The sequence below is a fragment of the Berghia stephanieae genome, chromosome 3, assembly GCF_034508935.2.
Source record: "Berghia stephanieae isolate SIO BIC M18660-M18661 chromosome 3, UCSD_Bste_1.3, whole genome shotgun sequence".
Taxonomy (NCBI): domain Eukaryota; kingdom Metazoa; phylum Mollusca; class Gastropoda; order Nudibranchia; family Aeolidiidae; genus Berghia; species Berghia stephanieae.
The window spans coordinates 2,321,636-2,334,943 of NC_088362.1; the positions used below are offsets into that span (position 1 = coordinate 2,321,636).

The 13,308-nt window shown below is 35.0% G+C and overlaps 2 protein-coding genes across 2 annotated transcripts in view; both read right to left on the minus strand.

Moving 5' to 3' along the window:
• Positions 1 to 13,308, minus strand: part of LOC144967016 (uncharacterized) — a 101,490-nt gene that overhangs the window by 32,700 nt on the left and 55,482 nt on the right. The window lies entirely within an intron of this gene.
• LOC144967011 (uncharacterized) overlaps positions 1 to 13,308 on the minus strand; it is a 36,785-nt gene that overhangs the window by 3,789 nt on the left and 19,688 nt on the right. Inside the window, 2 exon segments of the mRNA XM_078903754.1 lie at positions 45 to 3,637; positions 11,603 to 11,764. Coding sequence (XP_078759880.1) covers positions 3,463 to 3,637; positions 11,603 to 11,764 — 337 coding nt within the window. The 3' untranslated portion in view covers positions 45 to 3,462.

Here is a 13,308-nt window from a genome sequence, read left to right on the forward strand (position 1 = left end):
TTAACATTAATTATATTCTGAAAGAAACAACATAGCAAGAACACACTTTAGCTATTCTTAAATTACATAAAGTAAAATAGTTTAAAATATAAAAAAGGTTATCCTAATTCACACTTTATGCTGCGCAATAATACCATTATCCACTAATAATTTGTAAATGCTGTGATTATTAAACAGCATTCATTGTTAATTTGAACGATTTGATCAATAATCACTATTTCAAATAAATTAAAGCTAATATTTCTATCCAGTCTCGTAATTTTTTTTTTGTTGTTAGGTCTCTTCAACCAATTGAGTATATGAGAACCCTGAATGAAACAAAAAACAGAAATTTAAAAAAATAGTACAAATATAATCAAAATCATAACCTAAAGATATCATAAGCTAATTATAAATAACCAGGACAAACAGCAGAAATTTACAGAAAAAAAATCCTGTCAAAAAATACAATCACAACCATGAAGACGGATAGGCTAGTAAAGAGAAGAAACGACATCACTATCAGATCGTACACCCATGCGAACATCATAGGTATATGATTTGCAACATGATGTAGATAAAATGCAATAAATCATAAATTCAAAATTGGATGCAAACTACATAAGTTGTAAGTTTACGGCAGTTAAAGCGTGCTGTCTTTATTCAGAAACTAACATTGGGTCTAGTTCAACATTGTTGCAGTGGACAATTTTTTACGTCATTTTTAAAATATTTGTTTACATATTCAAAACTAACTATAAAAGTAAATAACAGAGAGATGATTTACTGGGAATAAATATTGTCTCTCAATCCCGAACAAGACAAAGAGCAAAATGGAAATGGAAAACCGATATGACAGATTGAAAACATTACAGATGACTTCTCTGCCCACCATGGAAGGTTGGAAAACCCCACCAAGAAACCCCAGGTTTCAATAATGTAAATATATCAATAATTTAGAGAGAATAAATTTTTAAAAATAAATATGGTGCAAATAATGCGAAACAAATGTTAAAAAAAAAATGAACAAAAGAGTGTAAACATTATAATAAATTCCTGGTCAGTATTTTCATAAAATATTTAATGTGAATCAATATATGGCAGAAAATATGACTCTTTTCTCATTCTTATACAACTGGATTTGGTCATTCGGTTAAAAATGACGAAAAAAACAAAACAAGGGACAACATATCCTACTTGAAAATGTCAGCTTTCTTGTAAACCCCAACGAAAAATAAATAAATAAATAAATACAATAAAATAAAAAGTCACAGATTTATAAATAAAATCATATTGTAATTCTTATAATACGTATAAGAGATACCGGATATTCCCAAAATTGTGAAAGAAAGTTGAAATAAAGCTCCAAAATAGTTGAAACATTTAGCAATATTGAGCAAGCATAGATATGAATGAACCTTTTGAAGTCGCTGAACAAATGAACAAAAACGAAATTGAAGAGTTTTATTTTCATGTGCTACAATGATGCACTTGTAAATATTTTCAACATTTAACTAATATTTCATTTTAAAACCATTTTCTCTTGATTGAGTGGGGAGACAAAATAAAAGAAAAATTGTATACTGTCACCGGTAATCACATGGAAAGTTAATTTACATGGAAAGTCAATTTACATGGAAACTAAACAATAATTTAAAACCACAGAAATTGCACCAAATGCACATGGATAACAAGTAGAAATTGTAAAAGCTTAATTAACATTGCTTTTAAAAATAGAGCAGAATATTCTGAAAATGTGTAGAATTGATGGACCAAATTAGATGGACCATTTTAAAAATGCATGAATCAGTGCACCTATGCTGCCGTTGTATTTAAAAACACAGTACATTTAATGTGAACCAAATAGCACATACTGTGTTCTTTAATAAAACGGCAGTATGGGCATAGAAGATGACAAAATTTCCTGTTCTTTAGAGATAAAAATGAATGCGTTGATGTTTCAAGAATATATCAGTTCAATTTGAACATTCTGTTTGTTTCTCTATTAACCATTCAGCTACAAATAACATCAACATGTTCAAAAAAATAAAAAAAGTCAGTGTCATGATTAAAATGCATTAAATTTGTATATTTTCTATAAATATTGAATCGAATGATATCCTCAGAATTCATTAATTTATTTTCGTAACATTATTTATTACAACTTGTATAATTTTTTAATACAAATTTAAAGACACTTTATCCAGTGATCAAATCAATTAATATGAAGTGAAAGCCCCATAATTGATGCTACACTCATTTATAAAACGATATAAATTTATATTTGATCTCTTCTGATAATATATAATAATAATCTTTACAAAGCAAATGATTCGTAAGACCCTGGATCCTAATAACAACAGTTCTCCCTGCGTAAAGACAAACTGACTTGCTCATTGCCACAAAGAATGGCAGAGAAAACACAAAGCTGGTTTATTCTTTTTGTTGATCATTTTTTACTTTATGATTGTATTGAATACAATTTGGAATTGACAAATAGACTAATAATACTTAATATATGAATGACTTGATATGGTGAAATGTCAGATCAGCATAGAAATGTCATTCAAGAATATATAATCCATTATTAAAAACAAACAAATTGGATTCAGTAGTCTGATGTCACGCCACCCGACAACGGCGGACATCTTGGTTCTAAACAAAGAAAATCATTACTTTTTATTCTTCATGCTGGCTAGAACTTTTCAAATGCCTTGTGATCAGAATGTGTAAAAGTCAAAACATGATCAAATTTATGGGTTTTTTTCCTCTGGATACGCTTTATGCTCGCCGGAGAAATATTTCATACGGGCGTCCGCCATTGTTCCAATAGTTTAGAGCCAGTGTTACTAAGTTACCATGCGTCATTAGGAAGGAAGTGGCGTTACGACTGTTGAAGTGTATTGGGTTAGGGATTAACATTACATTATCTGTACAGCCCAAGTTAAATTGTTATCATCGAGCACAGAATCACGGAAAAACCTCAAAATTATAAGACTATTTTTCACAGATTGATAAACGAGTAACTTCCAAACCTTTATTAAATTAAGGATGATTTGATTTGCCGTTGACTCAAATTAATATTTTTAAAAATCTGCTGGAGCATAATGCTATTTATTATGGCTGCTTTTTAAAATTATGACTGCGGCCAACATTATTCATGATTGAATCTGTGTAGTATTCGTGTTGCTAGTACACAGCGTGTGTAGACCTTCACAAAAATAGGGTCGAAAAAAGTTATATTATGATATTTGTATATCTTTGTAAACAAAAAAAAATACCTTGAGGAACGAAGGATTTTCTGTGTCTCCCTGTCTGACTGATCTAGAAAATAGATCTATATATATATATTGAATCGTGTTTGATACAAATATGGTACGTATAGTGCTCAAATGTAGCAATGGAGCGAATTATTATTTAAATATTTACCACAATGTTGGAGTCAGTCCACAAAGTATAAATGAGGAAAAAAAATTAAAGATATCACTTTTTCTGTTTGTCCAGTCTTGGGTTGATGAAAAGACACTGTATAAGCGAAATTCCAAAAATGGAACCCAGAATAAAAAAGGGAAAACCAATATCAAAGGGAGCTCCAATGAACTGTCCATGACTCACTGACCAGGAGAAAAGTAACCCAGCCACCAAGGGAGCAATTGTTCTGGAGATGAGATAAAAAAAATAGAATACCTTATAGACTAAAGCTGGGCATTAGTCGATACCAGTACTCAGTACTTACTAAGGTATCCAACCTTCATAATTACTTGGAACATTTTGTCAGGCAAGTCGATACGTTTCGATATTCTATTTCTCAAGAAGTTTCGAATCAATTTTTTAAAAAAATTATTTGATTTTAAATAATTTTTCTTAATCTTTACTTCTTATTTGTCAACTTGGTTCTTGTTTTGGTAATAACAAATAAATGTTGAAAAATCATAAATAAAAAAATAAATAAATAGATAATCGAATACAGACTTGCCAAATTGAAAACTTCAAATTTAGTCATTTTAATGTCAATTTTTAGTAATTTGACAAGGAAATTCGTAATTTCTGAAATTATGTATGAACAACCACAATATTATTATTATTATTATTATTATTATTATTATTAATTATTATTATTTATTATTATTATATTATTATCATCATTATTATAGTAGTAGTAATAATAGTAGTAGTAGTAGTAGTAGTAGTAGTAGTAGTAGTAGTAGTAGTTGTAGTAGTAATAGTAGTAGTAGTAGTACTAGTAGTAGTAGTAGTTGTAGTTGTAGTAGTAGTTGTTGTTGTTCTTCTTCTTATCATTATCATTATTATTATTTTTATTATCATTTAAGTATAACAAAGAATTAAAAATTCGTAATTTTCCATAAAATTTCGTATTTGGCCATGAAATTTGTATATAATTCGTAAAATTACGAACAAATTTAAAAATTAAATGAGGCTTACCTTAAGGTGAAATTTGATGATAATTCCATTGTTACTGCATGACATGCATATTCCTTCACCGAAGAAGACCGGTCACCCATGATTCCTCACTATTCAAAGGCGAGTTGGTGGTTATGTAGAGTACGATGCAGTTGTCTGATCTATATAATCCTTTTCAGAATCACACATACTATTTCCTTCCCACATGAATTTCTCACAAAAATTGATATGTATAGGGTGGCAGAGGGCGGGCGGTGAAGGAATATGCATGTCATGCAGTAACAATGGAATTATCATCAAATTTCACCTTATAAGGTAAGCCTCATTTAATTTTTAAATTCCATTGGTTACTGCTGACTATGCATACCTTCACCGAAGATTTTAAAGCCATAACCGCCAATGAGCAAAGGACTATCGATTATTAAGTACTGCCAGTCCAAAGGCTGTATCCTTATCTCTTACGATCAGTTTATTATAGTACTTACCAAAGGTAGATGCCCTAGCCCACCCCGCTGATTTGAGTATAAGTGATATGTCAATATTTCTAACAACTGATGAAGTGGAGGCTGCTCTCGTGCTATGAGATTTAAATATCTTTGTATCAATCCCAGCTTTCGTTAACATCAGTTTAATCCATCGACTAATTGTGTCTTTGGAAACCGCCGCATGACGGCTCATAAAGCTCAGAAATAATTTTGAAGATGAGCGAAACGGTTTTGTACGCTTAATATATTCATTCAAGTAAGTAACTACACACAATCTCTTGTCCTCTATAAATGCGGGTAGTATGACGGTAGTGTGACACGCCGCGGATTGGAGTGTTTCAACACTTTTTTAATGGAAAAAATTGCTTTTGTTCGTTGTATAATACAGTCATCGAGATCCAAAGCATGGATAGTCTGGCATCTTTGGCCAGTGACTAATGCACATAGTGTAACTAGTTTTAACGTTAATAGTCGAAGACACAATTCTCGACCCGGAGAAAGTTTTTCCAAGAATTTAAGAACTATAGACACATCCCATGTGGTGCAGTATCTGGGATTACTGGGACGTGAATTAAATACACCCCTCATAAATCTAGTAATAAGCATATGTTCGCCAATAGGCGGTTATTGAAAATGGTAGATAACATAGAACGTGCCGTATTTATAGCACTATAGCTGTATTTCAGTTTAAACAAGTGCAACAAAAATTCCAGACAATTCGAGACATTTTCCAACAGAGGTTCCCATCCTTTATCCTCGCAAAATTCCAGCCATTTATTACAGTATACAGTATATTGCAGTCTTGTGCTTTTCCTCCATCCCTTCATAAGCATTTTGATTACCCCCTTAGATAATCCTAGATTAGTGAATTTGTCCCTGACACAATGCATGCTACCATGTTTAATTTTGGATATAGCGGGTGCACTGCTGCAGGATCCTGAGGAAGTTGAAGTAAGGATCTCTGTCCTGTCAGTAATTGAGGGGAGTTCTGACACAAACGCATCATTTTTGGCCACCATATCTGTGACTCCCATTTCGGTAATATCATTAACGCCTTTGGTGTTCTGTCTCGAATAATTTCCCTAATACTCTGGGGATGAGATTGAATGGACAAAAAATGTAAACATATTATCCCATTTATGAGCTAAAGCGTCACAGCCAGTGCTTGTGCATCTGGGTGATAAGACAATATTTCTCAATTTGATGATTAATGCGAGACGCAAAAGGTCAACTTCTGGCGTTCCAAAAGTGTGGCATAACTGCTCAAATACAGTTTTATTCAGCATCCACTCAGTATGGGTATCGAGATAACGGCTATAAAAGTCTGCTTCTCACTGGCGGTCGGTCTATTGAGCGAAGTTGTTTTGTGCCGCCCTATATTTTTCAAATTTAGCAGATACTGCTTTTCGTCTCAATTTTTTGCATATGCTGCTTTCTGCTTAACACTCGCACATCTCTCCTGTCTTATGTACGAAGGTTGTGTGTCATCACAGACGGCTCTCTTTTTCTTGTTGTCCCACGCGAGGCGAGATAACGTGCGACAATGAGCTGAGGTGGGCATGGGGGCTAGAAGGAGCCAAACATGCAACAGGCCGCCCAAGTATTTTAATATAAAAGACTGTTTTCTTCTGTTATAAAACCACGGTTATCCACTTCCCACCACAAACAACTGATACTCTTTACTGCTAAAATAACTAGGTCAGCCGGCAAATTTAGTTTTGCACACCTTGGGTCTGACTTGGGAGAAATCAAAACCATATTAGTTTTTCATTGAAGAACAGTTGTTGTAATAGACGATACGGATGATGAAAATGTCAATAAATATAGATCTTATGCTATTCGTTTTCCTGAATGATTTTAATCATCAATACGAATATTACACAAATCATTCCACGTAGAGCCCCACGATGCTATAAATAAGAATCCCAGTCCATTACCCGACACACACAGCAGTTCAACTTGTAGTTTTGTTATTGTTATTGTCTTTGGATTAGATTAGTAGTGCATTGAGGTTGGATTTTCTATTCCTTCTATTAATGACTGTTATCACAGTTAATATTCGAAGGAAGAAATTTTATATGACAGTCTAATTGCTGTTGTCATGTTGTTCTTTTTTTTTTAAAATGATATTCACAAATCTCAATGCACATACTGTATCGCAATCCATACCGAACAACAATGAAAGGATCCTTAGACTTCAATGATCGGGTGATATACAATTTTTTCTCTAGAGGTAAATCGACAAATGGACCATCTTTATATAATATATGCCCATCGTAGATACCAGTTACCTGAGTTAATCTCTTTAAAATTCAAACCACATGTGCCCCCCCCCCCCCCCCCCCCCGTTTTTTTCACACAAAATAAAACGCATTCTAAAAAAAATAAACCCACTAGAACATTGATTATGCGCAATTCCACTGAGTAGAGCTCAAGACACTTAAAAAGGGCTCCTAAGGCCAACATAAAAATGAAGACGAGACATGATGCCTGTTGGCGAGATAACATTTTCCTCCACCACAGACAACACTGCTTCCGGTCTGGTACTCATTTTACACCTGAGTACGGTGAGAGAATGTTTTCGATCCATGCCGCCTTAAATAGACAGCCAGCAACCGCCCCTGCTGCTTCTGTATTATCAACTCCTGCGATATGACATGAAGTTAACCATATATTCTTCTCTTTGCCCCACAGCAGTAGTTCTTTGGTATAATTATTGCACAATGAAGAATGTGTACCGCCCATATGATTAATATAAGCCACTGCAGTAGTATTGTCAATCTGTATTTGAATGTGACAATTATGTAAATTGGCACAAAGTGCCATAGTGCCCAGTAAAGCTGCTCTATTTCCAACACATTAATATGTTGTGGTGATTCCTCATAGGTCCACATACCTTGTGTCACTTCCTCCCCCTTAACTGCACCCCAGCCTAATTTGGAAGCATCAGTTCTAATTATATAATCTGGGTGATACAGAGCTTTTCCACTGTAATCCCCTTCATTTATCCACCATTCAATTTCATTTATACATTCTTCTGTCAATGTTATACATTTATCATAATCATAAGAAACAGCTAATGCTTTAATTTTTGTCATCTCTAATTCCCTATAGAATAAAGGACCATATTCAACAGCGGGGAAGCATGCTACAAACGTGCCAATGAGTTGAGCTACTTTCCTAATGGATACATGATTAGCTGAAATTTTAAGGGAGGAAGCTTTTAAAATGATTGTTTCCCTTTTCTCTTCACTTAAAGAAACCCTCATATCTAACGACTCGAGTATGAAGCCCAAATGGTGTAGTCGTTGAGTAGGCACTATCTTAGATTTGGGGGATATGTCAAACCCTAATGATTTAAGTGTCATCATACTATATGTGATATTATCCATAGTCTCTTGGTAGGAGCCACCTTGTAAGTACAAATCGTCAATATACATGCTTGACAAATAGTTCTTTCTTCTAAGGTGGGCTAAAATAGGGCGTAAAATATTTGTAAAAATCCTAGGACTGTCTATAAACCCTTGAGGCAATACTAGATATTTATACACTTGTCCCTTATGACAAAATTTTAGGTACCGAGTAAATCGGTTGGCAATAGGCACGGTGTGAAAAGCACTAACAATATCGAGACTCGCCATACAGCATCCTGGTTCCACCAGATGTAAACATGAATCCAGACTCTCCATTTTGAAATGTTGATAGCATACATGTTCATTAAGCCATTTGAGATTCAATATCATTCGAAATTTGACACCTGATTCGCAACTCTTTTAGCTCTAAGAAATACATTATTCATAAAATCTCCACTATCAAATTTACATTTTTCGATAATTAATTGATCCTCCATTTCTTTTATCATTATGTCTAGGGCGTCTGATTCTTCCATATTAAACCTCAGTTCAGGGGGCAATCTTATTTGGTAGGGTTTACTATTGAATTGAATTTCACAACCTTTAACACATAGTAAACAAAAGGGTCATTAGTAAATTTCTTTCATATATGTAAATAATGTCGAGTGCGCCCTCCTAACGGATGGTCTAAATTCTCAAACTCAAAACTTACTCTTTTTACTTCCTGTTTCCTGAGCCCCTTTTCATGTACGGCCTGTTGTGAGTTTGGTGGTTGTAGTTTTGGTAGTTGTTCTGCCTTCGTGTCTGGGTCTGACGACCTTTTTGCCCCCCTCCCCATCCTTTCTTCCAGAACGGGGTTCTTTGACCTAAAAAAGGAAACTTTTTCCCAGCACGGTTGGTATTGTATGGTTCCATACGTTGTTTTGTGAGTCGTTGTGTAATTTTTTGAGTTTCACACACATCCTTGATTTTATCAGGTAATTGTTCTCCAAATAGGAGACTTTTGACAGGATACGAGTCGCTACACAGTTGAGAAAATTCTTCTTTAAGTTCTCCTTTTAACAAAAATCGTCTAGATGTCCAGATAATGAGACGAGTTAGCCATTAATGCCAGTGAATCCGCAAGTCTTGTTACCGCATTTTTAGCATCTTCGTTTAAATTGTCCAGTGCACTTAAACTGTCAAAAGCGCCAATAGCCGCAGTGATACCCTTCATCATTCCTTCTTGAACTTTGACTAAATGTGTGTCTTGAACTCTAGTGGGATTAGACACCATCTTAGTAATTTCTTCATTGCATTCTACCGCTCTAAGTCTAGAACAATTCTGCGGGACTTCATATTTAGCATATAGCCGGTCTTTGGTGCTATTATCTATTCCCTTCTCTAAAATATTAGAAATTCCAACTGCAATGTCGTTGTTGATTATGGGCCCTGATGGCACAACTGTGCCTGACACGTCCTTAAAGAATGCGATGCTACAGTTATCACTAGCAACGTCTTGGTCATGTCTATTTATATCCGTCTGGGAATTCCAGCCACATGAGTCATCATTTCATGATCGTTACCTGGAAAATCACAGGTTTCATTAGGGCTATCTTGTTGAGTTTCACTTTCGTGATAGTTATCATACGCCGTTTTCAATTCGGCAACTACGGGAATAATTTTAGTCAACTCCGCTAATTGTTCTCTAATCATTGATAATTCACTGTTTTCGCATTTTTTCCCTTTCGACTCTTCGCGATTAGCGAGAGTATTAGTGTGGCTCGTATTCGACTCTTCGCGATTAGCGAAAGTATTAGTGTGGCTCATATTCGCCTCTCTTTCCTCTTCGCGATTAGCGAGGGAACTAGTACGACTCATCTTAGCACAATTAGTGCGTGAGAGAGAAGTCATAGCCGATGATTGTCCCGTAGACTGCGATGTTGTAACACTATTAGTGTTCAACGCTTCATTTTTTGACTCAACTTTTCTTTTCCCTTTAGAACACGATTTAGGACATTTCTTTGTAAAGTCATCATGGTTTATTTCTGCGACATTTTACTCCGATCTCTCACTAAGAGACAGGAGTGATTTCACGGCGTCTGCCATTGTTTATAACGAACTCAGCCTAGTCTAGCTAAAACAAGCAAACACCGGTAAAGAGGGATGAATAGTCCAATACAATACAAATAATTCTAAATTCTCCACAATAACACAGTCACAGTTAATTTAGTAATGATATAATCCAGTAAATTGTTCGGAAGAACTCGATGAAATTGGATAATTAATCCGATGAAATTGAAAGTCGTTGTTGATCATTGGGTGTACCGGTAAAGAGTGAGGAATCATGGGTGACCGGTCTTCTTCGGTGAAGGTATGCATAGTCAACAGTAACCAATGGAATTTGTAAGATTCGGCATGTATGGGAATATTCAGATCACTGACTTGTACGCATGAGGTCATGCCCGGAAGTAAAAGTTAGCTACTAAGCTAGCTAGTGTTGGGCCGCGAATAGCAATTCGTTTTTAATTTCATCCGAGAAATGTATTCTGTTTTCCATGGCATTAAGTTGTACCTTTCATTTGTTTCTTCCTTCTTACCTATTTACTAATTTTTTAAATTTATTAATTAAAAAAATTCTTTTTTGGGTGAGATAATGACATCAAAAGCGGTCATTCCACATCAATTAAAATTTGAAGAACAAAATAATCTCTTTAATAAAAAATATCGCTATGAAAACAAAAATTATAGAGTAACAAAAATTTCAATCTCTTTCCTCTCCCATTTCCAATCAGATAATGATTAAAACATGTCTGGTTATTCTCTCTCATACCAATGGTATTCTGTTAAATAAATGTGTAATGTAAGTGTCAAAGCAATATGAGAAATCAGTGATGTGGATAAATATGCTAACTTATTGATTATGCCAATAACAAAAAAAAAACTGCCAAATATAATTTTCATCTTAGCTGTACAGCAAAGCTTGAACCTATTGGACAAAGTAAGAAATTGCTTTCCAGATAATTTTAGAAAGTAAAGCAAAAACACTTATTGAAAAAAGTTTTTTTTTATGAAAACATCAATGCAAAGTTGAATTAACTTCCAATTTAATGATCAATTTTAATTTTTAATCCGAATTCTAAGTCGATTCCTATTTTTTGGCTCCTCCCCTATAGATAGTTCAAAGTTGACGTCACTCAGGTCTTTGTTATTGTTTTTTGCCATCCGCGTTCATGAGTAATTCTCACAGAACTGTATTTACCAGACTATAAACATTCATGGTTACACACAGTTTTGTTATACTTCCGGATGGCAATGGTATGAGCTTCTTAGCCAAGCGCATACTATCTATATTAAAATCAATAGCTTTAGACCGTCTCATACCTTCCGATTGCGTTTGTTGTCATACTCAATCCATTTGCCTGGCCTGCCAATCCCGGTGGTGCAGAATTATTGATAAGAAGAGAAGTACTTGCAAAGCAGCAATTATTGGCAATCTTAAACGGGACTTGTTGCAAGATCAGTGCGACCCACAAAAAGGTTGGACTGCGGGCAAAAGAAAAAAAACATATCTTACAAAAAGCTTGTTTACTTGTCTGAGAAAAGGTAATATCATTTATAGAAGGAAATATTCCGAAATTTAAAAATGTGAGTTTTTTTCCTCAAAAAGACTAGACGATAACCCTTTTCTTTTTGTTGTTGACTTTTGCTCCGTTTTTTAAATAAAAATAAAAAATAAAAAATAAAATTCCCTTTATTCATCCCCAAGGGGAAATTTGCAGCGCCGCAAAGTGAGCTAGGGCGAGCTGACTTGCTCAAGGCCACACAACGCAGCGGCGGGTGATTGAACTCGGTACCTTTCGGGTAGGAAGCAAAGACCGTACCGCTGAGCCATGCTGCCCCACTGGTTACACTAACATCTATCCACCCCTTTTTTATATTTCTTTAGAGAACTGAAATGGCATAAATATTGAAATCATACGAGGCTTAAATAAAATTATACGTTTGTAATTGGTGGCTGAGTCTTCCAGCTCATAAATTTGTCAAAAGTCAAATCAGGAAATCTGGTGGAAAAATATTAAAGTGTCACCGTTTCCATATTCATCTCTAATATTTTGATATTTTTGTCATGTTGCCTTTGGCTTAAGCTTAAACTATTTAGTTCTCTGGTACTGTCTGTACTCCTCTATGGTTGCGAGGCCTGGACCATGAATGCTGACACGGAAAGGAGAGTTCGCGCATTCCAACTCAAAGGCTACCGAAAACTATCAAAAATATCATATTTGGAACATAGGACCAAAGTAAGTGTTCTCGACAAAGTAAAAGAACTGACAGGAAGGCAAGAACCACTACTTGCAATGGTAAAGAGAAGGAAATTGTCTTGGTTTGGTCACTTGGCAAGACAATATTGCAGGGCACAGTAGAAGGCTGCAGAAGAAGAGGAAGACAGAGGAAAGTGTGGCAGGATAACATTAAAGATTGGACAGGTTTGACGTGGAACAATCTAATGAGGAAGGCCCAAGACCGTGAATAGTGGCGTCGAATCGTGAAGTCTGCATCCCGAGAGTCCCCCCCCCCCGACGACCAACCGGTCATGGGATAGAGTGAGATCTTTGACATGAAAATTTCCCCTTGAATCATCTGTCCCCTATATCTCTGTCCACCAGAATAAACTAAAATCCTAAAAAAAATAGGGCAGAGCAGCTGTTGCATCACACCATCCACTCTTCCAGTTCCAAACTCCCTGGAAGTGTGTTTGTAACCAGTCCTTCGGATAATAATAATAATAAATAGGTCACATATTGAAGTAGCAGGATGTATAGGCATATTTTTAGGATTGCAGGATGTAAAAGAGAAGGGATGGATGATCTTTATTGATAAACAGCAGACATTTATACAAGTAAATAAGATAGAATCACTCAGAAACCAGTAGATAATTAAACAAGGTATGTATAAATAGTTTGAAGTTGACGTCACTCAGGTCTTTGTTATTGTTTTTTGCCATCCGCGTTTATGAGTAATGCTCACTGAACTGTATTAACCCGACTATAAACTTTCATGGATACACACAGTTTTGTGTGTTGGTCAGT